At 43.1% G+C, this 25880-nt stretch overlaps 4 protein-coding genes across 10 annotated transcripts; 1 reads left to right on the top strand and 3 right to left on the bottom strand.

Annotated features, from left to right (window-relative positions):
• Positions 1-3964: 3964 nt before the first annotated feature.
• On the bottom strand, positions 3965-13499 carry ccar1 (cell division cycle and apoptosis regulator 1). Of its 6 annotated transcripts, none has more exons than XM_088384584.1 (26): positions 13411-13499; positions 12374-12547; positions 12056-12237; positions 11871-11996; positions 11675-11707; positions 11408-11598; positions 11206-11332; positions 10970-11080; positions 10686-10875; positions 10462-10606; positions 10217-10372; positions 9912-10137; positions 9725-9838; positions 9397-9563; positions 8552-8762; positions 7419-7502; positions 6885-7073; positions 6629-6820; positions 6282-6515; positions 6065-6197; positions 5776-5858; positions 5574-5714; positions 5387-5507; positions 5131-5313; positions 4815-5020; positions 3965-4653 (listed from the first exon to the last, which is right to left on the bottom strand). In XM_088384584.1, the coding sequence occupies exons 2-26, from the start codon at positions 12495-12497 to the stop codon at positions 4582-4584; spliced, it is 3741 nt and encodes a 1246-aa protein (XP_088240710.1). In that variant the 5' UTR covers positions 12498-12547; positions 13411-13499; the 3' UTR covers positions 3965-4581. The 6 variants fall into 6 exon arrangements, with proteins under 6 accessions (XP_088240710.1, XP_088240711.1, XP_088240712.1 ...); XM_088384585.1 differs by having other exon boundaries at positions 5574-5711; XM_088384586.1 differs by having other exon boundaries at positions 10217-10369.
• A 195-nt stretch (positions 13500-13694) lies between these two features.
• On the bottom strand, positions 13695-15935 carry LOC148392973 (NFU1 iron-sulfur cluster scaffold homolog, mitochondrial). Its single transcript, XM_088384590.1, has 8 exons — positions 15801-15935; positions 15361-15437; positions 15147-15282; positions 14989-15055; positions 14774-14885; positions 14633-14699; positions 14291-14465; positions 13695-14208 (listed from the first exon to the last, which is right to left on the bottom strand). The coding sequence occupies exons 1-8, from the start codon at positions 15866-15868 to the stop codon at positions 14140-14142; spliced, it is 771 nt and encodes a 256-aa protein (XP_088240716.1). The 5' UTR covers positions 15869-15935; the 3' UTR covers positions 13695-14139.
• A 62-nt stretch (positions 15936-15997) lies between these two features.
• On the top strand, positions 15998-21360 carry LOC148392972 (transmembrane protein 150A). Its single transcript, XM_088384591.1, has 9 exons — positions 15998-16015; positions 16672-16819; positions 16890-16956; positions 17563-17610; positions 17689-17751; positions 17820-17887; positions 18071-18201; positions 18832-19009; positions 19583-21360. Exons 3-9 carry the CDS (start codon positions 16892-16894, stop codon positions 19768-19770), a joined length of 741 nt encoding a protein of 246 aa, XP_088240717.1. The 5' UTR covers positions 15998-16015; positions 16672-16819; positions 16890-16891; the 3' UTR covers positions 19771-21360.
• Positions 20819-25466, bottom strand: eif4e1c (eukaryotic translation initiation factor 4E family member 1c). Of its 2 annotated transcripts, none has more exons than XM_088384593.1 (7): positions 25375-25466; positions 24386-24474; positions 23538-23633; positions 23140-23203; positions 22948-23061; positions 22663-22802; positions 20819-21759 (listed from the first exon to the last, which is right to left on the bottom strand). In XM_088384593.1, exons 1-7 carry the CDS (start codon positions 25390-25392, stop codon positions 21645-21647), a joined length of 636 nt encoding a protein of 211 aa, XP_088240719.1. In that variant the 5' UTR covers positions 25393-25466; the 3' UTR covers positions 20819-21644. The 2 variants fall into 2 exon arrangements, with proteins under 2 accessions (XP_088240719.1, XP_088240718.1); XM_088384592.1 differs by lacking the exon at positions 25375-25466 and adding an exon at positions 24625-25123.
• Between the last annotated feature and the right edge of the window lie 414 nt (positions 25467-25880).

The following is a 25880-nucleotide window of genomic DNA, read 5'->3' as shown; positions in this document are numbered from 1 at the left end:
CCGATTTCCTACTAAATTCATGTCCAAACTTGTCACTACGGAGGTGGTGTGCAATTAGCACCTGAGCCTTAGCAGCGAGGCCAAACATGAGCCAAACAGCTCTGTCTGGATTAAAAATATAACGTTACGCTTAGTGTGAAGCGCTCAGGGGCAGATTTTTTTATTTAAAAGATAATGACAACTCATCTGGCTCTTAAACTAGTCCAAGCTAGCCAGCTAATGTTATGTATGAACTATACAAAAATGCTAAAATTGAAATTTTCTACTTTTAACAGGTCGTCAACACACTTCAAGGAGGGCAGGATGGATTTTAAACCAAAAGATGAGACAGAATGAAAGAAAAGTCTTTTGTACGAGTAGTGGGAGAGTTACTAGGTGATGACTGAAGGTTAACACCCACATACAAAGGCCCTGTAGACACCAACATGTCACAGCCATGTGCGAGATGTCTGCCAGCTGCACTTGGAGCCTCCAAACGTCACGTTTAAGTCTCCCGCTCGGGAATGCTAAAGTGTTCTAGGTTGTGTTGCCACAACAGCGTGAGCAAGCGGGATGGACGTCCGTTATGTAAACCAACGGTGTTAACAGGCTAATAAAAAATGGAAAAGACAGTTTATGTTCTTACAATTGTATTTTCATCGATTCTCACTGGTGGCTAACGACGACGTTAACTGTTAGCTATGTATTTCATAAAATAGAATATCATGGATAAGACTAAATTTCCAAATAATTCAATTCCTAGGAATCATTTGTCATGTAGCTTTCGGCTAATCTTGCTAGCCAACTAACGCATCACTTTTAGTGTTTACAGGTGCGGCAACTCAAACGCAGGCCGCCGAGCGTAATGGGCGAATAGCTTAAGCGCTCCCATGTGACCACTTTCTTGTGACTTTATGGCGCGACGCAAGGGAGGGCAAAAAGAAAAAGCTTAGGCTGACTTTATTGGAGACATAAAGTTACGAATAAATGCATTGATCAGCTAGTTTATGACGCAGCGTGAGTGCAGCCAGCTGGGTTGCAGATTCAACGTACAGGGGAATAAGCCCATATTGGCTTATTTAGAAATTGTTAATTTTTTACCCAATCAGATTTCAAATTTATCTTCACAATCCCAGAACTCATGCCGGCCCTCAATTTTTTTCCTCAGTTTAGTTGGTCAAACCAGTTTTTAATAGCTAATTAGCTAAATGCATTTGTGACAATCTACACATTGAAGATTTTGTATATATAAGTATAAATCAGGAATATCATCATTTTCCTTCTATTTTTTCCTCCCCAAAAGCCAAGCCAGCTCAAATCAGTTTCAATCAGCTACTGATGGTCGTCTTTGCAGCCTGCAATGTGTCACCTAGCACCAAATTATGGATCCAGGCAGCCTCGAGCTAAACGGAAACAGAATCTGGCTTTGAGGACCTTGGTGGTCATGTGACAGAAAAAAGAGGCAGCATATGCGCTTCATTAGTGAGGCGTGCGATGGGCTGGAGTTGAGGAATAAAAAAACAAAAAAACGTACGTGGACAAGATGAGTGAGGGGAACCCGCTTCCTTTCAGTCACCTGATTTTTTAAAAAGCACTGTGGGGAGAAAACAACCCAAAAACTCTCAAACTGTCTTAAATCCTATTTTTTCGTCCCACCTGAAACGTGACACTGTTCGGTGTGCCGTTGCGTTAATTCATCAAGCAAAGGAAGCGTCTCATCATTCATCGATGACACCACGGGTTATCGTGAAGGCCAGCGAGGTGAGGCGTCGCCGCCTTTGGGCCGGGGAACGCCCCTGTCGAAAACAAGAGTGCAACTTTCTCACAGTGAAAGCCAGTATTCCCTGAGAGGTGAAGGGAAGGTGGGAGTGGGGGGGGGGCTTCCTCGACAACACCACTTTGCAGTGCCACTCTACAGGAAGTAAGCTTCTTGCGGTGAGGTCCTCGCAACGAACAGGGGGCCTTCTCTCTCGGCGCACTCAGCCGTGAGGGACTCGCAAAATGAGCCTCTTATGTATCAATTACCTAAAATACCAAACAGGCCCGAAGAGGGTGGTTGACTTGTTTGTTTGATTGTGGCGACCGCGGGGCATTTCTGGCAAACCTCTCCCGAGTGAGAACAAGATTTATGGATGTGTAAGGGATCCTTTTTGTTGTTGTGTTATTACAATTCATCACTGCGCGGTTGAGATTTTTGTTGACTATCATTTCTCCGCTCGGCGGGGAAAACAGTCCTCAAATTGCCGATGCGGGAAGTGTTTACCAATATTTGCCCTTGGGAGTTTTATTTTTACATTTAGAGAAGGCAAATCAGTTAGGGTTGCACTATTAAATCATTTTAGAACAATCTAATAAGGAGTACAGGAAAAGTGTGGGGTCCAGTATAGAACCCTGTGGAACGCCTTTGAGGAACTGATGTCATTTTTTGGTTAACAGCGACTAGCTAAACCGCTTAATTCCGTGGTTGCACATAAATAAACTTCACGTGAGCCGGGATTAGTTTCCTACGTTGTCCAAATAGTGGGCGGGATGCCCCGAGACAATCGCGTGGCCTACTAAACGCTGACTCCTGACACGGAGTTGAAAAGGCGACCCAGTGGGCTGTGTGTGAAGGACGGGGAGCAGTTTTTGTCATGGTAAGTATGACTCTGAACTTTTGACATGCACACAGAGCGGAGGGAGGGCGCTGATAATGGGTAGAGGGTGATTAGGTAAAGCGCTGTGAGATGAGAATGGAGATAAGGGGGAGAAAGAAGACACTCGGGTTCGAAGTTGAATCCCAGCCCAACCGAAATATAAACTTCATTTCAATGGAGCACACAGATCAGTTCTGCTTTTGTTTTTTAAAACTAACCTCTTCTGGAGAGTGTGACCCCGCATTGGGGGGGCACAAAGGGCTTCTGTTGCAGCCTGGGGAGCGGGCTTACCTGGCCTGCTCTCTGCACCAGCTTTTAATTTCACACGTCGCAAGTGAAAAAGTTTTGGAGGGACAAATGAGGTTTGTTTGTCAACTATTCGGCGCTGAGCAGCGGAACAAAAACAAGTCACATAAGCAAATGCCAGGTGCCAGATCCGCATTGTTCTCAAGGAAACCACGCAGACAAGCTGCAGGCACTGCACAAAGATGCTTCCTGTGCATTTTTTTTTTTTTTTGTATGGTGGTGGCGGTGGGAGGGGAAAAAAAACAAGGAGTCTGCAGGCAACTACATTTAAACCAGTCTACAGTATTGTGAGGGACTTAAATTCAAACATCTGCCTCAGTTTTTTGGTTCTGGGTTCAAAGATCTACTCCAGCCTTCTATATTGAGTTTGCACACTCTCCCTGTTTTTTTTTTATGTATTTTCCGCTGGTATGATGGCTTCCTCCCACATTCCACAAACATATGTTAGCTTCTGTGAAGACCGTAAATTTTTCACTCGTGTGAATTGAATTGACTTTTGGCCCTGTGATAGGCTCACAAGGCACCCTAATGAGTTTTTTTTTAATTATTGCATTATGAACTGCAGCTACAAGTATTTTAAAAATTTTTCAAAAGTAAGAAAATATTTTAATACAATGACAGTCAGACTCCGGAACAATTCCCTTAAAATTCTCAATGGGACAATACTATTGACGGTTCCATTATAAATCCAAATGCATAAAACTTTGACAACGTTCCTTAAGGGGGATTTAAAAAAAAAAGTAATAACCTCTTAATCATAAAGTGAACAATAAGGAGGCAGGCACTCACAATTGGTGGCTCGCTGCAGCAGTGGAATTCTTTCTAGTATCTGGGAGAGTTTGAAGGGCACATCATGCAGGGACTCGAGCCCGCGGCCTTAAAGTCACGGGTCATATTTTTAACCACTTGATGGACCGTGTTGAATCCAACCTGTCAACAGATTTCCAAATATTAAGATGCGTCAGATGCATAACTTGAGCTTTGCTTCCCTCTGCTGGTGAGAAGTGGCATTGCGGGACAAACCAGAAATCAAAAATACAAAGGAAAAACAAACATGGGTGTTTATTCAACACGAATTCCAAGTGGATTGAGTCTTATTTACATGGCAAGACAGCACGACCCTTGTGAAATTCAAAGCTATTGTCATTTAAATATAGTCCGTTAGGAATTCTCTTGCACATAAATAGCGTCGGCAATGCCTATTACAAAAAAGAAAAAAAAACCTAAATCTTTCAATAGCACAACTATCACACAAACTGGCACAACAGATGGCAAAAAAAAAAAAAAGTTAGAATGTGAGCTTATGACAACACAAGGTAGAAATAAAAATATGTACAGGTCAATAAAGGAAGTAATTCTCAAATAAACTCACGACCTTGTGACAAGGTCCAAACAATTAAAATAGCTTTTGTGAATATTTACAAACCAATGAGTGTTTTAGGTCAGTTATTATGAGAGCAGAACATGTTCCCCACTTTGGGCCATGCAAAATGCAGGAAAAAAAAAAAAAAAAGTTTTTATGTCAACAATCAAACAGATTTGTGGATTGAAGGTTTTTGGGGCTTTTCCTATCAGTTCCTCTGAGGTTTTATTCGTTTTGAGTTTTGCATGGCGGGCCGCTCGTCTACATCCCACAGGTTGCAGGTTCCCCACAGCTCATTTACGAGGTGCTTTTTTCTTCAGCGCCATTTATTTGAAGAGGCACATTGCGCTCATCATTTCCATCTTGATCCTGGAGGGGGCGGAGTACAAATACATTTATAGTATCCGTTCAACAAATATCTAACATGCAGTTTTTCAAACCTTTAAATTTCATTGGACAATTTACCCTCACATTCAATTTGCTCAAAATTCACCGTCACAAACTCGGCATCATCAAAACAGGCAACTTACTTTTCTCATGACCGCCGTCAGCCCTTTGACCGTGTCTGTCAGAGTCTTGCAGGTCTTTGTGAACTGCTCCTGGTAGATGCTCTTCAGCTCCTCGGCGTCCTTCAGCGTCTTCTCCGTTTGCCTGAGGGTGCTTTTCGTCTCATCCAGCTCCTTTGACAAGGACCTGTTCTCTTGTTCCAGTTGTGTTTTCACCTTGGTGTCTTCCTCTGGACATAAAGTGGAAAATTGACATTTAATGGATTGCATACAATGAGCAGTTAGCATGCTAACATCCCGAGTAGAGGAAAAACAAAAAGTCGGCTCAATCAATATTTACCCATCTTGGCGTCTTGCACCATGAGCTTGTTTTCAATCTCCTCTCGCGCCTTCTCGCTCTTCTCCAGCTTCTGCATCAGGCTGCCAATGTCTACCATGGCGCCGTTGTAAACGATCAGATTACCCGACTCGCTGGTTTCGGACGGAGTGGACGATTTGGGAGCAGGAAGCAGCTCTCTGTTGCCTGATGTGAAGAAGAGACGTTTCATGTTTCATTCTATCTATATCCTGGAAGCGTCATGGCTTGGTTAGCTCACCTAAGAGAAGTTCCGTTTGTGCTTCAGTCGGGGAGGAATCAGGCTCGTCGTTCGGTTTGTCTGTGAGTTTGCGGTAATAACACGACTCTCTCACTACCGGCTTGTTCAGCAGTTTCTTGATCTGAAAGAAACAAAAGAGCCGTCAGAATAACACGCTTGAATGTTTGAAGGTTTTTTTTTGGCACACCTGAGCACGTGAAAGGTGCAGCCCAAGCGTGTACAAGATTTCCTCCAAGTCTTTCTCCAGTAGGTAGCCCCAGTGACTTTGGTCAAAGTAAACAAATGCCATCAGGAGGTCCTTGTTGTACGTGACCATCTTCTTGTCCTGCTGGGAGAAAAAAAAAAAGTTTCTTTCAAAAGTTAAAAATTGCGCAAATGAAACAGCCTACCTTGTCCTTTGAATTTTTGTCTTTGGGCGATTTACGATCATCCTTGCGATCTCTTCGCTCCCTCTCGTCGTCGTCGTCCTTGTCTGAGAGGCGGAAATTGAACGACGTTATAGTGAACACAGCAAATGTGACGTCCCGATTTTAAAGACTTGAACGGAAAAAGCCTCAGAGATTGTGGAAAAGGGTATCCATCACAGCTTCAGAGTGGTGCATGATTTCTCATCATTGGCCACGATTTTAATCAACAAGATATTCAAATAATGACGTGAACAAAAAAAAAGGGCATTACCGTCATCGTCCTCATCATCATCTGCGTCTTCGGCCTCCATTGGGTCGTACTCGTCCGCGTTGGCCGGACTGCCGTCGTCTTCGTTCTCGTCCTCATCACGCGACTCCTCCTTCTTCACAACCTTGTCGTCGCCCTGCTCGTGGACGCAAATCAAAATCGTGTCGTGAAAATAAAATAAAACGCCCTGGTAAAAGTGGCGGCGACGCGCGTGACTCACCTTCCTCCTCTCGGCCTCGTCGTCCTCTCTCGATTTCTTCGCCGCTGGCTCGTCGCCGTCGTCGTCTTTCTCCTTCTTCATTTCCCGTTTTTCGGGCTCTTTCTTCTCAGCTTCTTTTTTGACCTTCTTCTCCTTCTTTTCATCCTTGGCCGGGATAGCAGCGAGCGCTTTGTATATGCGGTAGCCGAAATCTCTCTGCAGCATCTCGTTGAAGAGCTCGGCGAAGAGGGAAACCTGGAGGATGAGATTGCCGCCGACTCAATGACGCCCCTCCCTTCATTTCAACATGGCACCGAACCGATACTTTTATATCAAACGGCTTGCGGAGATTGCCTTCCAATCCTCACCTCAAATGAAGTCTCCTTGTTGTCCTCCAGCCTGTAGTCCAACAGCACACTGAGGGACATCACACTGCAGTCAAACTTGCCGTTCTTGGCGGCCCAGTTGGGGTGAACGAGGATGGTGGGCTCATCGGGGAGGATGTAGCGCCGTTCCCGGCGCTGGCGCTCCAGCTCCTCTAGCCTCTTCCTCTCCTCCTCCTGGCAGATGAGACAGTGTTACATCATCTTAATAGTACGGTTAGCGACGGAACGCCTCGCGCACCTCTTTGTCCTCCTCGGTCCGACACGGTTCTTCTTCCTCGGGTGGTTTGATTTCCGGCTTCTCGGGTTCCTTGGACTCTTCCAGCTGCTCCTCCACTTTCAGCTGCTTGGTGAGTCGGGCGATCAGCTGCGACTTTAAGCCCTTGGAGCTCAGAGCGCGACAGTCAAGCTCCTTGCGCAGGTCGTTCACCTGCGGGGCAACGTCGGGGAAGTTGAAGTCATGCGTTGCAGACGTTGTAAAACAAAAATAACGAGAAGTAATGTACCAATCCGCCGTTCACAGCAGTCCCAAAACAAGATTGCTGAATAAGGTGGAACTGGGTTTGAATATAGCAAAGCTCAAATTGAGTCAGACCATGGTCCAAGATGGAGGTCTGACACAGAGTGTAGCTTGCAATGAAAAACTGTTCCACCGTGAGTATTTATTCAATGCATTTTTGTGTTCTGAAAAACCTCATGGGGATTTTAAAACCCCAAGAGATACAAAAATAAACTTAATTGGCCAGTATTTAAAATGAAAGATACCAAATGTTACCTTCATTGATTTCGGATCAAGTTTGGTCCAGTGAGTAGGGATGCAGACGTCCTTGGATTCGTTACTCTCCTTGTCCTCCTCCTCCTTGAGAGAAAGTTACAGAGTCAGAGAAAGACAGAGAGTGAGGGAAAAAAAATCAGAAACAGGACAAAGTCAGCGCATCGCTCCTGAACCTTGTAAGTCGATCCGTGCAAGATCACAAATGCCCCGCCCCTCCCAAAAATAAAATAAAAATTCTTGTCTGGTTCTAGTGAGCTCGACTGTGCTTTAAATCCAGTGCTACTGAGGAGTACACAAGGAAGCTCTCTAGCTCTTTAACAACCAGCTGCCAATCAATCAATCTGTGGAACAAAAAAAGGTATAAAAAAAAAATAAAATTAAAAAAATCAATGAGGTGTACCATCGGGAGATCTGGTCTCCGAACGGAGTGAGGGTGGCCCTGACAACTACCGCCAATTATGGGGTAAGGTTTAAACGAGATGCCAAACTCGACAAGTAGTCCAAATGAAAAATATCAAAGCCACCAAGAGGAACAGACAAGGAACAGTCGAGTCGTTTCCCAATCAAAATTGGCGTGAGGAAATCATATGAAAATAAGACATTTCTACAACAAACACGTTTTCGGCATGCAACTGACTCCACAGATTCCAGCAGTAATCTACTTCCGCATGCCAGCATTACAAAAAAAAATGGAATTGGTTGAAATCATCTCTGATTTTTTTTTTTTTTTTAAATTATCAACAAAGATCAGAAACAAATGAAAAGGATTGGACCCAGATTAGCAGCACGAAAGACAAACTGGAAGCTGTTTTACCAGTTGCAGAGGGGAGCGAGCGTACACAAACACAAGCTAGTCTCACTGCTTCCACTGTGTGTGTCTGCTGGATGTGGGGAGGGGAGGGGGTGAGGAGTGCTGATGGCGGCATGGAGGAGAAGACGAGAGGGGGGGGGGAGGTGGCGAGGGGGGGAAACAGAGGACGCCTAGGTGAGGTTGGCTGGAGTGATAAACTCCGTAAACATGTGTTTTGCGTGTACATGGGGTGTGTCTTATTATTCTTATTTTTTTTTTTGTAATTCCTGTGCCTTCCTGTGAGAAGCGGAAATGAGAAGAGAAGGGATTAGCGGTTCAGTGCCTGTTCTCCATCCGCCTCCTTTCGCTCGGCCGACAGCTTCTCAGCCAGCTGCTCCCGGAGTCGCCGCGACAGCGCCTCCCACTCTGAGCGGGTAGGAAGACAATGCCAAACATCCGGAAGAAACAAAACCACTGTCTCCACATGAGCGGGGACCGTCCGCCCCTTGTGGGTCTCCTCCGGCCGGTGATAGCGAATCTCTGCAAAACGATACCTGTCGCAAAGGAAGAGGGTGCATTGGAAAGAAACATTGTGGTCAGGGCAAAGCACAACAGGCAAGCCTGGCTAGGGCAAACCTTTTTTTTTTTTTTTTTAGCTACCCCTGCCTGTCTTCACCTCCCTTACACCCGCCCCTCCCTCACACAAAACACACAGAAGGGGGGCCGGCCGGGTCTGCTGCTTTCCGACGGTCGTCACGGTGACGGGAACCGGTTTGAGAAGGTTGACAAACATGACACGACCGCTATATAGTCCCCCCCTCCCCCTCCAGCCCTCCCCCACCACATTTGAATGTGCAAACAAGAAAAGAATATGAAAGCCAGTTCAATAAATGGGTCATATTTAAACAGAGAGAAAAGAAGAAGACAAGAATGAAACAAAACGACGACGGCGGTGTCATCTGGTCCAAGCTTCTGCTTCCAGCCACAGTCCCGTCAGCATGGTGAAATGTGTGTGTCAATTCAGAGAGTGTGACAGAAAGAGAGAGCCAAGATGACAACACACCAAGGGCAAAAACAATCCTCGGAACAAATCGCGGCGACTCGTTAACACCACGAAGCGTATTCGATGGAGCGTTTGTGAGTTGCGCAATTCGAGACAAAATGACGAAATGGAAGGAGGGCTCTTACCACTGAGTGCACAGACTAAGATCTATGCCTGTGAGTGCCTTGCAACAGCGTATAGCTGTCTTTATGAGGACCGAGGGATCCTTCTCTGGCTCGGCTCCGTCCAAAGAGGGAGACCAGTGGCCACCGATGGCCATGGCCTCGTCTTTGCCTCTCATTCCCACTAAAAACTGAAGGTGGGAAACAGTAGACAGCGTCAGGGCATAGATTTAGACAATTTTCCCCAAAAATCTTGGGGTACGCATGTCTGCAATTAATATTATGGATTTTTTTTTTTAATTTTTATTCACTTTATCATTTGAGTCCTACTCCAAAACAATTCAACGGGTACCTTGATGAGTCTTGCGGGATGCTGGAATGAGTCTCTGACCTCCTGGGAATCTTCTGCTAGGGCACATGACTTGTGATATAACTCCTCTAAACTCGGGTTAGCTAGCAGCATCACCTAGTGAGGGGGAAAAAATATATATATAATTTCCAGCATGAGTTTATCACTTCTAGAAGGTGATGAATCCTACCTTCGAGCTGTACGTGTGGTTGGCGTCAGGAGGATCCAGCACGGCTGTATTCTTGACAAAAGGATCCACTTCCTTGTGTAATATGTGGAAGTTGCACGCGTTGCTGAACTGAAAGGGTCGCGTCAGGGGGAAGCCGTCCACCCAGGTGAAAGCCGCGCCAAAAAAGTCGCTGGGAATATACAGACTCTGGTAGCGCCGCCTGAGCTCCATCATATCACAGCTGGTACTGGAATACGAGAAAGGAGGCACACGTTACATCTTCGGCGCGAATGCTACGTTCTTTCCTGTGATCCGGTGCGACTCACGTGTCCAAACTGAACTTTGAGAACTGAACCGTGTAGCGAGGGACCACCCTGCGAGGACGCCGCGGCGAGCGCTCTCGTCTCGGGGAACGCTCGCGGGAGCGTTTGCGTACCGGCGAGCGCTCTCTCGACCGCCTGCGCTCCCGCTCTCTGTCTCTGCTAAACAAATGAGAGGATGAGACATTTACACAGGCGATACCATTTAATAGTCTTTTCAAAAATGTGCAAAACAGGTGCTAGGCAATGACCTGCGATCCTCTTTACTACGGAGGATGAGCTCAGGAGGGCGATCGTTGCGAGGAGCGAAACGAGGGGGCGGCTCAATTCGTCTCACGGGCTGCGGCTGTTGCATGAGTCTCACTGGGGGCTGAAGGAGACCCCCTGGAAAGACATCTAGAGAACAATGTCATACTGGCTTGGACAGCAATTTCTTTTTATTATTTCTAATCTATATTCCGCTGGATTTATTTACCTTTGGGAGGCGGCTGCGGCAGCAGCGGCTGAGGCGGGTTTTGGAGGAGAGGGCCGAGCGAGGCGGCCGACAGCTGAGCCTGAAGCAAGGAAGGAGCGGCGGCCGGTGGCGGAACACTGAACGTGGTTGGGGGAGGTAGCGACTGAAGGATGGGGGGAGCCTTCATCATATTGGGAGGCGGAGGATGGCTCTAGAGAAGGGGGGGGATAATTTTCATTTGATAAAAACTAAGAAAGCAGACTCTCCAGTTTAGAAGAAGCTGCATCATGAAATGACGTGGTTACATTTTGTCTGCCGTCCGCTGGGGGGTGCATGTCAGAGTAGCGCAGCTGTATCCCCGGCTCATTGTAAAGGTTGCCCAGCTGTGGAGAAGCTTGAGGTAAAGGCTGCTGCTGCTGGGGAAGGATTGACAACACAACAGTCAATCAGCAGTACAAACAGCAAAATGGGCGGCAAGAAAAAGCCTCAACGTGTAAAGCATTGCAGGCTTCAACTCCCAAAAGGCGTCTTCAACTCTCACCGACTGGTTTGCCAGCTGAGGTAAAGTCTGGATGCGCTGGGCGTTCCACTTGAACGGCAGGTTGGCGTTGTACACGGCCTCTACCAGCACCCGGTCGCCCACTTGCGGCGTCTTGCCTTTTACAGCGCTGGAAGAAGGCAAGCCACGATGGAAATTATCCTCTTTCAAGATAGCGACAATATCTTCATGAGCTCTCATGAACCTCAGCTGAAAGAAAACGTCTTCGTCCACGAATCCGAACGTGTCGTGCAGCTTGTTGACGACGCCGGTGAAGACGCGCTGCTTCTGCGGCTGCTGCTGATGGCTGGAACGCGGCGTCGGGTACGACACGGTGATCTGGGCCGTCTGCTGGGGGTTGGACAGACTCAAGCTGGTGGGCAAAGCCACTGGCGGCTAAAGGAGAAGCATTCGGATATTTCCTGTCAGTAAGGCGGATTCCCTTTATACCGTTTCGATTATTGCACGTTACCTGTGATAGCAGTGCCGGTTGAGGCTGTGGAAGCTGGGACAAGAGCACAAAAAATCGGAGTTAGCATAGCTAATGCCGTAGCTAGAGTTCTAACAATAGTGGATGAGGAGGGCTTTGTATCACAGTCCTCGAGTTGAAGCAGTTGGGAGCACCATTGTACTTGTTAATAAAATGGTCCTTTCAGTGTGACACAAACCTGATGAGGCACACTATACAATTGTTGCTGCGGGGGCTGTTGTGGGGGAGGCTGCTGCTGTTGCTGCTGCTGTTGTTGTTGCTGCTGTTGTTGCTGATACTGCTGGAGGGCTGAATTGATCTGCGACTACAGACACAGCCGATAAGACACGAGTTTGATACATGTCCGCTATCTGTGAGACCGACCTGCTGCAGTGCGGCGGCAGCAGCGGCCGCGGCGGCCTGCTGCTGCAAGGCAGCCGTTTGCTGGGACAACTGATAGTTGGCAGCAGATTGATTGCCCAGAGAGGCGGCGGCAGCCAAGGCCGACTGCTGGGAGTAGACGGCAGGGGAGGCGCCCAGGAGGGAAGGCTGCTGCACGCCGAGAGCTGCGAGACAAATAAAAAAAAATTAATGGGGCTCTTCTGGTGGAGCCAAAGCAGTAAAACAAATGGCAAAAAATAATTCAGACTGTTGCATTTGCCTGCGTCGTGCCTATAAATAAATAAATATTGAGTTACTCACAGTGCAAATTGATGTCAAGAGACTGAGCATGAGCCGCGTGGGCCGTGTGGCCCGGCTGGGACACGGCTGTGGTGGCAAACTGAGTCGCCCAGGGCGGATTTTTCTGTCCCCCGAACTGGGCCATGACTCACTCGTTTGAAAACTTGTCTCCACTCGCCAGCTTGTAACTTACACCTTAAAAAGTAAGAGAATAAAAATGCAATTAATGAAAAGCAGCGACTGCTTGAAAAGTAAAGGTTAACTAGGTTAGTTTTAGTCAAAGCACAAATTGCTTGCTAGAACTGAGCTGCACACTTTCAGGCAGAACGCAAACAACGAGCGCAAACCACGTGAGCACGTGGTTCAAGGGCAACTTCCCAACTCGCGTGCGACACAATCACCCACCTTTAATTTGACAGAAACGTAAAAAGAATTCAACGTAAATCACTAAACACAGGCTTTGAAACGCTATATTATAACATTCGTTCCTTCAGCTAAAAGACTATTAGCGGGCAATGGGGATTAATTTCCCAAAAATTTGCTGCTAGGTTAGCAAATCTCCATATTTCACTTGCTATTAATACGAGTGTTTATTTAAATCGCAACTGCTGACACGGCAAATCCCCAAAGCTATCCGAGCTACACTTAGCCACTTTTAAATGTCAGTCGACTATCATGCACTGTAGCAAATAAACGGTGGCATTAAAACAGAACTGCATTCGTGCATTTAAATCATCCATGACTAAAGTGTGTTTTGTCCTAGATATATTTGAAGTTCACAACCGCTTTTATTGAGACAACACGCGGGGGAGAAATTAGCATTAGCGTTAGCATCGTGGCCAGAGTAGCCTCGTGCGGGATTTGTTATGGAGGCCTCGACTTCAGTTTTGCTGACACTAGCAGCTGACTATTTATCACAAGTGTTCAGCACAAGCAACATGCTCGCGGTAAAAGGCCTACTAATAAACAAGCAATTTTGACATCGAGGGAGTAGTAACAAGCGCAAATAGTGAGGTTATGTTTGTTTTTTTCACGCGTATTCTCGCAGCTTGACTTACCGCTAACCAATGCACCCGGCCGTCGGAGTGGAGACGAGAACTGCGCATGCGCGCAACGAAAAGCGTTTTATTTTTGTTTTGTTTAATTAATAAATAGCACTATAATGTTGTATTTCAAAATAAACATGGAGAAATTACACAATTAAATAGAAATAAAAACAGTTGTCGGCACACTTTAGATCAGGGGGAAGTCCTTCTGCCACTGCCCATCTTGGCCACCTGAGGGCAGTAGAGCCTGGGTTACAGTAAAAAAAGTATTACAATGAATATAATTTGAGTCAGTATCCAGTATTTGTGAACTTTATTGTGATGCAGTGGATACGACATATTACAATACAGTTAAATGTTTTTTTTATTTGAACACTCCTACTTCCACTTCTTTAATAATAATAATTTCCAAATAGATCTGTTTCATATATAAAGCAGCAATCACATCATCTTCCTTCCGAATGACACTAACGTGAAAAACCTTTCAAAAATACAGTATTTCAAACAGAGAAAATAAATACAAACAAACATTTGCAGCCGTCACAGACACAAGTTCACAAAATTTACTATTTTGTGTGGTTGCAATATGCAAAAAAAAGTGTTTTCACAGCACGTTAGCTTCTTTAGCTTGACATTTCTGTGAAGGTGAAAACGATTATTTTAACTAGCAGGCACAGCAACTTAGTTTCTCTCCTACTTTTTTTGGTATGCAGAGTTCATCAATTAATTTGTCAATTAACTTTACTCTTGTAATTTGCGTTCCAGGTCTGAGAAGACCTTTGCGTTGACTTCGTCCACTTCATCTTCTACCTGCATTGGAATAAAAGATCAGCACATAATGAACAAATAGCATGTTATAACCTAACGAGAAACAGATTGAACCAATCGTCACCTGCTCTACTGCCTTTACTTCGGGAATGTAGAACTGCATCATGTTCTGAATGCCGTTCTTGAGGGTCACTGTGGAGCTGGGGCACCCCGTGCAGGAACCCACCAGCTTCAGATGCACAACGCCGTCCACAAAGCCCTTGAAGATCACGTCACCGCCGTCCTCTTGCACTGTCGGTCTGCGTGGATGAGAAGAGAAATGCGGAAACATTAGTCCTGTTAAAAGCTAGCCTTGTATGAGTGTTAAAATTAGTACAATTTTGCTTAAGCTGTACAGTAAAGCACAATTTTGGCTAACCTGGAATTAATTTCATCATTTCCAAATGTGGAAAAATGAGCTCATTACCTGATTCTGGTGTCAAGAAGCTCCTTAATCATCAACACCACCTCATCATCATCATCTTCAGAGACACCTACGGGTAGCAAAGTCCACATTTAAATCAGCTCCATGGCAAGCTCCTCAGCTAATCACTTCTTCTATACTTACTACTTTCTGGATGCACGTCTCCTGTTGTGATAGGGTCGCCACTCTCAAAGAATTTGGCCATGGTCTCCAGAGCATTGCGCTTGATGTCTGTCCACTCCAAGTCCTCGTCTACCTGTTGAGAACAGCGAAGGGTTATTGATGTTATCAATACATTAGTGCACACCATAATTGATTAATACAATCAATGTTTTTCCATTGATCTAACTGATCTTTACTTTAGTGACGGTGATGAAGTCTGGCCCAAAGAAGACACTTTTCACTCCTTCGATTTCAAAGAGCTCTCTGGAAACGACATGGATGTTGTTGTCGTGTTATTGTTTGCTCAATCGAACACGATCAATTCGGAAATGGCACAACGATACATCATCCAAACCTGGCTAAAGATGAACACTGCGTTGAGCTCTGAGAGGGAAAATCCAGTGTCCCGCTTCCTAAAACCGGCTTATCTGGGAGGAACTTCATGCTTCTCGGGTTTGGGGTGTCTTGAGTCTGGATGGAAACCTGTCGTACTGGGGGAAGGAAAAAAAAGTTAATCTTAAAGTGAGGAAAATGTCCGCCAGTAGTCAAGAGACTCAACAAATTCTCACTTTGGACGTGTGTGATTTCAGAAGGGGGTGTCCTGCGAAAGTGGGTGTGGTAAAGAATTCCAGTCCTTTCTGGAAACCTTCAAGTAAATGACCAATGCTCATTAATACTAAGAAACACAATGAAACGGTCTTGTTTGTTTTGCTCTGCATTGCTAACAGTTAGCTTTCATATGTGATTTCAATTTGATCGGCGAAAATGCAATTGAAGCTTAACGTTAATAGCAATAAACTCTAAAAAGACACGAACGTTATTATCATTAGCGATCATTACTGACACAAAATGAAAACGAAAAGACGCTTCAATCACAAATGCTATTCCATTGCAGCTCGCTAACTAGTTAGCTATACTCTTTACTAACACGTTTAAGTTGACACATTTATCAGACCAGGCTCATAAAATGCTCATAAAATAGTATAATGTGATGGCACAAAGTTCAAACCGAATAAAAGGGGTATTTCTCGCCGTCCGTAGCAATGGGTACAGTGCCCATCTCGCGTGCGCCGCCATCTTAATTGTTTTGAAAGACGAGGATGGTGACGTCAGCTGTGATCCCAATGACCTAACCCTTCGACAGATTCGTGCGTTTATTAAAATAAAATATGTCATAAGTTTCAAGATTCATCGTGAATACAAATGACTCAGTTGAAAGCGAGCGTATGTATTTATCTATTAAAATAGTGTACATATATTTTTTTTAAAAATTAACACGGTTCAGATATTGAATGGTTGGATTATATTTCTATTTATATTATTTATATATTTGTGTTTTAAGAGTGGCCTATATGCTATAAGTATATTGATGTAATATTAAGTATTAATCATATCAGAAATGTTATTTCTTTACACAATACAGTCCTACGTTTTGATTGGCTTTAGGTCTGGACAAGAAAATAGTTTGTTGATCTACTGAGTTACAAAAAAAAATTGTTTAAAGGAAATGTTCATTCGAAATAATGTCATATTTTTATTGTTTAACAAACCCCATTTAATAAATTCCTTGCTTCAGGTCCCTAGGATTAAACTGCAAAGAAAAAAAATTATTTAAAAAAATTACAAAATTGCTCCACAAATAAAGATTACCAGAACTGCTCCGCAAAGGAAAATAAGGAAAGTTAACTGTGATAATGTTTCATAATTAATGAAACAACTGTCCTGGATACCAAAAGTTAAATAAAATAAAAAAATCAACAAACATCCAACATCCTGTCGCCTGGGTCCCTTTTTGGCAGCACGAACTGAGCACCTATAATTACTGATATCAATAAAAATAACTATCGTAACCACAAAGTAACAATGTGTCATTCCTCAAGAACAAACAGGAATCCCAGGTCCTACATCACGTTTGTTCTGTCACTCGACGAGTTGCGGCTGGCAGCCAGGCAGATAGGGAGGAGACGAACACAGTGAGAACGAGCCCAAGAGAACGCACAGTAACATCTCAGCTTTGATAAGAAGCATGTAGGTAGAAATAAAGTCAGCAGTAGGAACACCGAAAAGATTCATTTTTTTTTGTTCTTCCATTTCCAAGACATGTGGCTCTGGATTTTCCTTCCTTTGGCTCTCTCACTAACTTCCTTCGTCGGAACTTGGGCTATGTAAGTATACGCTTGAAATGTTTGCTTTCTTATATTTGTTGTTTCGAATTGCAAATATCAACAGTCACGCTGCTTATAGTCAACACTACTTTTAAATAATTTTATAAGTACAAATCATTTTCTGACAGAAATTGAAAGATTGTAATTTGGCCTGTTTTTTTTTTTAATCGCTTCATTTGGTGTTATTTATTAATCTGGATAAATCAGGAATTTCAGTGTCTATTTTATTTAGTGATGGGTGGGTACCTTATTTCAAGGTGCCCATAAGAATAAGGTTTTTACGGGGAAGTACTCGTACTGGTATCGGTCTGAAAAAAAAGTGGTATCAACCATCTCTAATTTTATTGGGATTAAATTATTTTTATTTATTTATATCATGTAATGTATATGTATTGTATTTTTCCTGTATACTTGCCTGATTTTCTTTTATTAATCTCATTTTATTTGTCTGCTTAATACCTTTTTCATCCAATGAAATTCAACAATCACTTATTATAAATTCAACTTTTTTTTTTAAATAAATTGTATCTATATTTTCTATTGCATTTCTTGTTTCATTTTTGTTGAGGTCTTTCAAATTAATCGGGCGTGTCCTCCACTTTTCAGATATGGCTTAGCCTACTCCAATCAACATGTGTGCTCGCTCACCGACTGGTACGTTTGACCTCATTGTTGCCAACAGGAATGAGGCAATTAATTACAAAAATAATTTATTGGAATGTTATCTCTCAGGTGGGGGGAGAACTTCTGCACAGCCAATCACACCACCAACTGCTGTAGGGTTCCCACCATAAGGTAATTCAAACTGTTATTATAACAGAACTGAATATGAATTTATATTAACCCAAAAATAAAATGTGCAGCACAAGTGGGACCTACGCCCCGGAGAATTCACTTTTCACAGCGGTCATCAACGCTGGCTCCTTTCTGTGTAAGTTCTTGATGTATTCAGAACAGTACATCTGGAAAAAAGTACTCCACATTTTATGTCATACCAACATTCAACAGTCTGAAGAAAACCAACCAACAAAATACTAATGTCATTATGAGGTGTTGGATTTTTTTAAACCCTGACCTTAAAAACACGTGTTGATATGACCATGTTCTTTTGTAGTTTTCTTCTTCTGCATATTCCACCATGCCCACATCATGGAGAAAAATGCTAGCCATGCCACCATGAGCAGGTTTGCTCTGGCCTTTGGCGTGGTGGCCTCCATGGGATCATTCGCTGCCGGGAACTGCAATGTAAGTTCTCGAGTATACTTAACTAGCTAGCTGGAAAAAGAAACTCACAATACGCTATTCCTGAACTATGTACCAAGGCTTGTTTTGTGGGGTAAAAAAAATAATCAAAGTGGCCAATCAGGAAATACCGTACAAATATTTTATAACAACAGTTAGCAGGGTGTTGACACATGCCTTACTGTTCCAAAATACTCCCATCATATTTCTTTGATGACTATGATTACAAATTGCCCAACAATGTGCTTGTGAACAAACTGGTCATTAATGCCATGTTTAGTAAAGTATACTGTTATACCATACCCAGATTTATCAGAATATTCAAACAAATTACATAACAGGGAAGTAATCAAACTGCAATCTTTCTATGTGGTTAGGCAAATTACTTAGTATATCATTTATTTATTTTCACATACAAAAACAATTTAAAATGTACATCGATTAAATAAATGTGATGGAGAATGTAAAAAAAAAACATCCAGGGGCTTACGAAGTGGCATCATATTGTAGTTATGAAGATCCTGTGCTAATAGTGTTTGTAATAACACAGTAATAAGCCCCATGTGTGTTTTTACAGCAAGTTACTGCTTTTATTAACTTTTCAACGAAATTGTTTTTTCTACCCGCCTTCAGCCTGGGTACCTGACGCTACTGCACCATGCAGGGGCTGGACTAAGCTTCTTGTGCATCTGCTGCTACATGTTCCTACTGACCGCACTGACCAATAGATGCCTGCTGACGGGATACGAGAATGTCCTCTACCCGCTACGCGTCGTGTCCACGCTGCAGCAGACCATCCTCACTATTTGCTGTATCCTTTTTTTTAAACAGTTTGTAGTGTTTTTATTTAAGTGTACTGCGAGGGCTCCCTCTAGTGGTATGCTAAAGTATCACTCAATTGGATGTTGGAATTGCGAAAATTTTAATATGAAAAAGACTTTTTAGGGCCTGTCTTATAACGCTGATGTAGTTTTATGAAGTTTGTACTTGGAGAGGTAAATATTTTTAGTAGTTGGAGCAAAATGTTGGGAAGCACTCACGCGAGTGTTGGAACAGGATGTGTGAGGACTGACCAAGTCAGATCTGAGATAGCTTCATCCTATTGACAAAGTGGGCTTGGCTACAACCATTTCACTGTGCTCTCTTTAAAATGTTCCATAATTGTTTGACAATGTGACCGTGAGAACTGAAAATATAGTTTATATTTTGTAGGATTATGTTTTTGTAGAATGAAGAAAATATGACATTTATATTTTATTTATTTTTCTATAACATTTTACATTCTTGTAATTCTTGTTAAATAATTATTTTTTAATACATTTGGCAATATTGTTTTCCCTTGAATTCCGAGCCTAAATCTTGTAAACCCTTAACCCCCCCTCAGATGCTTTTTGCTTTGCCCACCACGACTACCACTACGTGCACCTGTCTGCTGTTTTCGAGTGGATCGTCAGTGCTAACTTGGAGCTGTTTGAGCTCAGCTTCATGGTGGAATTCAGTTTCTTCTCCTCCTACATGCTCTCCAATCTCTACAGCCAACGCGAGGAGGAGAGGTCCTTTATAATGGCCTGACAGACACTTAAGGCTACCCGGGAACAGCCGGAGAACAGGTTACCAGGACGATTAATATTTGAAGACTTAATGACTGTGTAGATGTTCATATTTCTCACTGTCGGATCTTATACTGTGAATATGTCTCATGTTACGTTTATGCCTTTAATACCTTGGCTGCCTACAGAGAAAAAACAAACCCTGTTGAGTCAGATTGCTAGAAAAAAAAATCCTGTTGAGTTAGATTGCTTAAGTGTTTCAAAGGTGGATGTCATCACCTAACTCATTCATCAAGGTGCGGCCGACAACGAGGGATGACATTCATGTACTGAAACCAAACAGCTTTTCTTTTAAACCCTTATGACGTGACAGCGGTGCCTTGGGAGTGACCGACGATGCTTTTTTTCAAGAGTAACGTCGATTAAGCGATTTTTTTTTAGTGACATGCAAAAATTCCAATGTGCCTTGTCTTGTGAGCAAAAATCTCCAACACAATCACCGTTACTATTCTCCATCATGTCTCCACTAGATAGAGTATGTCATTGAGCTAAAGTGAATTATTTTTTTTTTCTATTATGTTTTACTTACAGGGCATTATTTACATCACGACATTTCCATTCATTTCAATTAGCAGCGACACTGAGATATGTGATAGTTTCCGAATGAATTCAACTCTTATCTCAAGGCACCGCTGTAAAGACCAGGACTGTTGCTCAAACGCTGACACTAATTTGCATATCACCTTCACTCTGCCTGCTTTGTGGTTTTGACATAAAAACTGGTTTTCCTACTTTAATGACACTGATGGCATTTTAGACTGAGTTGTCTACTCACCTGAAAGTTGCTCTGAATCTTTCACCTGTATGAAAACACTCCATTTACAGAACTGTGACAAAACACGAAGGAAAAAAAAAAGTCTGTGCGGAACGGTTTAAGACCTCGAATGTTATCTGTGAGAAGTAGATTGGGTGAAAGCAATTTTCAAGACAGCTCAGACGGAATAAACCAATGTCAGAACGAACTTTTGAGGTCAGCTTGTACTGCAAAGATAACACAGGGCAACAAGTGATTCAAATGCAAAGCACTTAATCTTTACTTGAAAGAAGGTAATATACACCCTGGGGAGGGGGGGAACAGGTAAAGATACATTATGCAAAGGAAAACAAATCATTTCACAATGATTATCATCTTTTAAAGTTGCATCAAGAGCGAGTGTGTCATTATCTACAATTTGTTAGCAAGAGAACAGTGAAAAGCACACGCAAAAAAAAAAAAAATTGGGTCAGCATCTTTACTGTATGATACACTGTAAAAAATGTCATCTAAGAATGCAGTAGTCCACATTTTCACCCTAAACAAAATCTTAAAAAAAAGAAAAAAAGTCATTCGACCTCAACTGCAAGGCATACATTATAAATAAATGTAAAGAGGGCAAAAGGGGCAGAAACAAAGAACAAAAACAAACACAAGCAATAATCCACAATTCCAGCATAGCTGAAACAATAAGTGGCCTTCCACAAATCCAAACCACTGGGGAGCATGGCTACACTTTTTTTTTGTTTTAATTTCATTTTTTTTTAATAAACTTTGACCATATTATAGATTCTTCAAGATGGTGTGTTAGCTACTTGTGTAACGCTTGAGAGAAGAAATTGAGTTAAAACTTCTCTTCAAACTATTCCAAGTGCACCCCCCGGTAACAATGTACATTATTTTTGCCTGGCTCTAAACCAGAACACGCTGAAATGAAGCAGTGGTGCGTTTGTTTTCTCTGTGAACGGGAACATCACTATAGTAGTTGACTCCAACTCAGAACGTTAAGGATGATGATTTTTGCGCTAGCAATCGTTAAAATCGAAACGCGGCCGGTTGTTGCGGCGACAGTGAGGACCTTTTCAAACAGAGTACATGTTCTTGGTGGTGGAGCCGCTCTTGCTGGACGTGTCGTCGTGTGACTGGTAGCCCAGCATGGCTTTGCTGGGGATGCTCAGAAGTTCCTTGTAAGTTTGCCTGACAAAGACAGACAGACAGACAGAGACAGACAGACAGACAGACAAATAAGGCAACAGCTTCCGCTCACTTTGTTCTGCAATTACTGAGTTATCAAAATGCACCTAGTAGCATCTAAAATTTCACATGGTACACTAGTAGTAAAAAAAAACAAAGATAATTCTGGCCTGCACAAGATTTTCAGTTTTAGAAGGGAGTTAAAATACAACTTTAGCGCCCTCTGGTGGAATCTTAAAAAACACAAACGCCAACACTTAACATGAAGTACCTTTCTTGCTAGTTTATTTAAATAGCTTTGCAAAAAATGGTAAGCATGTTAAAGGCAGAGGTGGGCAATTGACAAAATCTTGCCATTCAGTCAAGTTTTATTTTAAAATTTGACTTACCTTGACCGGAATCCCACGACGCATTGTAGCTAAAGGTACAATCGTGGCGGCTCAACGCGACTCGTAAATTGTTGCGGAAAGCAACTTGCAGTGACTATCAAGGCTTTATCTTTGAGGTCTTCTTCAGTCTTTTGGGGCGTTGGCAAATAAGTTCCGAAATGCGATTTTACAACCTCCTACTTAACCCGACTTTTTCCCAAAAATAAAATCAGAAATTCAAAACAAAGGTCATTTCTGACACCTTGGCTCATGTATACGTTTTTGTCATGTTTGACTATTCTTGACTTTATTTTTCGTTTGTCTGCAAAACGGACTGACGGAATGCCCACCTCTGGTTAAAGATTTTTTTTTCTTTTTATCTCACACAATTTAGTTGACACCATTTTAAAATTCCAACAAAAAGTGTAGAAAACTCACAGCCTGTTTTCTAAATATAAATAATTTCCCGACCTCTGTAATAACCTCGACCGAGATGCCCGTGCGAGTGTAAACGAGGCAAAGCGACAAGCTCACTCACCCTATCGTCATGATGGCGTCCCTGTTTTGGCAGTTGCTGGTCCAGATTGCTATTTTGTCCGCTTTGTGCCTGACGTTGACCACGGCTCCGCACACGTCATCGCTCGCCTCGTCGAACGACTCGCCCACCAAACAGAGGAGCTGCAAAAACACACACACGCCGTCAGAAACGCACGCTCCACCAACATCGGCACCTGGACTTGACGGTCGTTGTGAGCAAAATGTCACTTAGCGCCGCACCGCTAGATGGTGGCAGCACTTCACATTTCTCTGTGTGCACTCTCACCGTCTCCAACCAGTAGCGATCGAGGTCGTTGTGCCGCTGGACTTTATTGAGGGTCATGAGCCACCGCCCTCCCAGTTTGTTGCGGTCGTCCTCCCACATGGGCTTGATGCCATCCTGGAAGGTCACACAAGTGCACGCGTGTCATCACGGCTGTCACAGGCAGCGTATTTGTGAGCTTGGAGGAGGTATTACCTTGAATAGGCAATAATCACAGCCAAAGACAAGCTTGCTGGGTTGCTGTATGTGGTTGTATAATCTGATAAAAGAAAAACCCAAAAGATTCAGAAAGAAAAGTCCTCTGATGGAACCCCCTAGAATAAAATTGACCAAGCGATGACTTTTTTTTTCCCCCTTCATGCTTCAATTCCTTTCATCTTTCTAGAAGCCTGACAAAAACAAAGTCAAATAATTCTAATAGTTTATTGTAATGCAAATCATATCACAACTAAATTAGTTTCCAAAATTGTTGAGCCATTAAAAAAAAAAAAAAAAAAATGGGGTTATAACACATTCTAGTGTGGGAAACTGTAGCGTTCAATTCCAGGGAGGGCAGTGATGAAAATTTGAGTGGACAAGAAAAGAATACTCACGCCCAGAAGTCTTCCACTGTGTCAAACTTGGAAATGAGACGCAAGTTCTCCGTCCAGCTTTTGCTTTTGTCATTTTTGAAATACCACAGGGCCCATCTGAGACCAGCGGAAACAACAACAAACAGTCAGGTTTCACACGGCCGCGGTAAATAACTTTTGAATGAATTAATGGAGTCACTAACGGGGCGGACACGTTTGCTTGTCGCTCGCCCATCGTTGACATTTGCCCGTCTCGTTCCCGAGCTCCGTCGGCGGCGGAGAAGAGCAATAAACGGGACGGAGCGCAAGACGACAATACAATCGGGCTGCGTATGAATGCCAGGGAAGAGGGAAAGGGGCAGCACAAGTGCAGCCTTTGTTTACAGCCACTGAGGTGATTCTTTCATTTGTTTGGAGAGTGGGCGGAGCCGGCGGGGGCAAAGTGGGGCCATCGGCTGAACTCGTTGACTCCCCTCGCTACATTTATCCCCACCCGCTGCACCATCCTGTTCCGGCCAAGCCGTAAAAACTGAGGGTATACATACGTCTGTTTGTTTACTGGGCGTTCACAAGCTCATTGTCCACCGTGACAACACCAGCAAAAAGCGTAATGGTCCAGAAGCCACTTGGCAAAAGAACTTTTCACAAACACCAACCATGCATGAATCTAATCACTTTATATATATATATATGTAAACTATACGGTTCTAAAGTGCTACATTATGGAACCAGAACCATGAAGTTAAAAGAAAACAAAGAAACCAAAGAGGACCACACTGTTAAAAAGCCAAATGGGTCTTTTCGGTTTCGGTCTCCACAAGTACAGAAATCAAGTTCTTTTCACAAGCACATGCTGTTTTCATTCTCACCTGTTTTGCAAGGGGTGTTTGATGTACTGTTCCTGGTTTGCAACTTGGCTGTCGGTTGCAGGTTGCGGCTCTTCGGTTTTGGGTTCTTTCTGGAATGAGACAAAAGAGAAAAAAAAACATCTTTATGATGTCAAGCGTGGTCCGCTTTCTTGGCCAGGAGAACCTTTGCAAAACAGACCTCTTAATTGTTTATCATCTGATTAAATACAGGTTTTGATGAACATAGGGTTGAAATTTACCTTTTGAGAGGGGGCATCCATCATGGTCACTAAGGACTCAAAGAATAATGAAAGGGGTTTTTTGTTCCTTTTTTTTAAGATGTGTTGGGGGTTGGATAGACTAGGAATCCTGGTACCAGACTTCAGCGGAATCGAAACTAATGAAATTTGAGTTCCCGATCTCCAAAACTCCACCGGAGAGCTGCCAGAATGAACTTCTAGTGGATTCAAAGCACCACAACACTAACGTGATACATTGCAAATAGCACCACTGTAGATGTTGCTGCAGTATTTGTTGTTAATGATGTAGTTATTTAGCGTGCTAGCATTACGTTAGCCTAGCATCAAGCTTACATATACACACACGTGTCACCATTTAATTAGCGATTCAAGACGACGTTCATTGTAACCTTATTGAAATTGACATAAAACGTACAACCATTATCAGTTATAACAAGTAAGCCTTTTAGGTTCTTTAACTTTATCCCAACAAGTCCGTGAATTGAGTTTGAATGGTGCGACATCCAGGCAGCCCAACCTCCCTCCCAGCCGACAAAGTGAGCCACTGGCTGGATGCTAAGTGCTGCTAACAGCTACCCACGCCTAGAGACGCCCCTTGAGAACAAAAGCAAAAGGACTTTTTTTTTTAAAATACTCGATGCTGATTCAATAAGCAGCTCCGAAAATATATATTGGTCAAAGACAGAGAGGCTGCACCCTCTTTGAGGGGCAAACTAGTGGATTTTCTCAGTTAGGTCTTGCTCTACTTACCGGTTCCGATGTCGCCATCTTGAAAGTTGAAATGATCTACCAGTTAAGGCCGCTGCGTCACACCGTATCCACTCGCCGACGGAAGCCGGTAGTGGCCAAACATCGTTTGCGCCAGTAGGAACTAAAATTAAATGACAACCCCACTTGTCTTATTTATCAATAAAAAGTCATGTTGCAGGTAAATTCTCACGCATACTAAATATATATATATACGCTCAATACTCCAAAAAATACTCAAAATGTTTATATCGTTGCCACTCGCCTACGGAAGCCGACACAAGCGTATGACGCCGACCTCGTCACACTTATTTTTCAAAATATAAATAATAAAACTCAATACAAATCCTGGTGTCCAATTCTGCTATGTTTTTGTTAAAAAAAAAACTGAAAATATATTTATATTTTTTGTTGTATTAGAATCATGTATGCAATCAATGTAGCCATAGTTCAAATTATTTCAAATACTATTTTATGATCTAGCTTTATATGGCAATGATTATCTCTTT

This window comes from Syngnathus floridae, chromosome 9, assembly GCF_059516105.1.
Source record: "Syngnathus floridae isolate MCC-2025c chromosome 9, RoL_Sflo_1.0, whole genome shotgun sequence".
NCBI classification, from domain to species: domain Eukaryota; kingdom Metazoa; phylum Chordata; class Actinopteri; order Syngnathiformes; family Syngnathidae; genus Syngnathus; species Syngnathus floridae.
This window is presented reverse-complemented; position numbering and strand designations above follow the sequence as displayed.

Excerpts from the sequence above, each read along its gene's own strand:
- ccar1 (XM_088384584.1), bottom strand. The coding sequence starts at position 12,497 with ATGGCCCAGTTCGGGGGACAGAAAAATCCGCCCTGGGCGACTCAGTTT. Across the intron at positions 11,708-11,870 it reads TGTATAGTGTGCCTCATCAG|CTTCCACAGCCTCAACCGGC; the intron begins GTTTGTGTCACA and ends CTCTTGTCCCAG. Across the intron at positions 5,715-5,775 it reads ACAAAAATTCAAAGGACAAG|CAGGACAAGAAGATGGTCAC; the intron begins GTAGGCTGTTTC and ends TTTTTCTCCCAG.
- LOC148392973 (XM_088384590.1), bottom strand. The coding sequence starts at position 15,868 with ATGGCGGCGCACGCGAGATGGGCACTGTACCCATTGCTACGGACGGCG. Across the intron at positions 14,886-14,988 it reads ACTTCATCACCGTCACTAAA|GTAGACGAGGACTTGGAGTG; the intron begins GTAAAGATCAGT and ends TGTTCTCAACAG. Across the intron at positions 14,700-14,773 it reads AGACGTGCATCCAGAAAGTA|GTGTCTCTGAAGATGATGAT; the intron begins GTAAGTATAGAA and ends TGCTACCCGTAG.
- LOC148392972 (XM_088384591.1), top strand. The coding sequence starts at position 16,892 with ATGTGGCTCTGGATTTTCCTTCCTTTGGCTCTCTCACTAACTTCCTTC. Across the intron at positions 16,957-17,562 it reads TTCGTCGGAACTTGGGCTAT|ATATGGCTTAGCCTACTCCA; the intron begins GTAAGTATACGC and ends TCCACTTTTCAG. Across the intron at positions 17,888-18,070 it reads CAACGCTGGCTCCTTTCTGT|TTTTCTTCTTCTGCATATTC; the intron begins GTAAGTTCTTGA and ends GTTCTTTTGTAG.
- eif4e1c (XM_088384592.1), bottom strand. The coding sequence starts at position 24,648 with ATGATGGATGCCCCCTCTCAAAAG. Across the intron at positions 24,475-24,624 it reads TGGATGCCCCCTCTCAAAAG|AAAGAACCCAAAACCGAAGA; the intron begins GTAAATTTCAAC and ends GTCTCATTCCAG. Across the intron at positions 23,062-23,139 it reads GTGATTATTGCCTATTCAAG|GATGGCATCAAGCCCATGTG; the intron begins GTAATACCTCCT and ends GTGACCTTCCAG.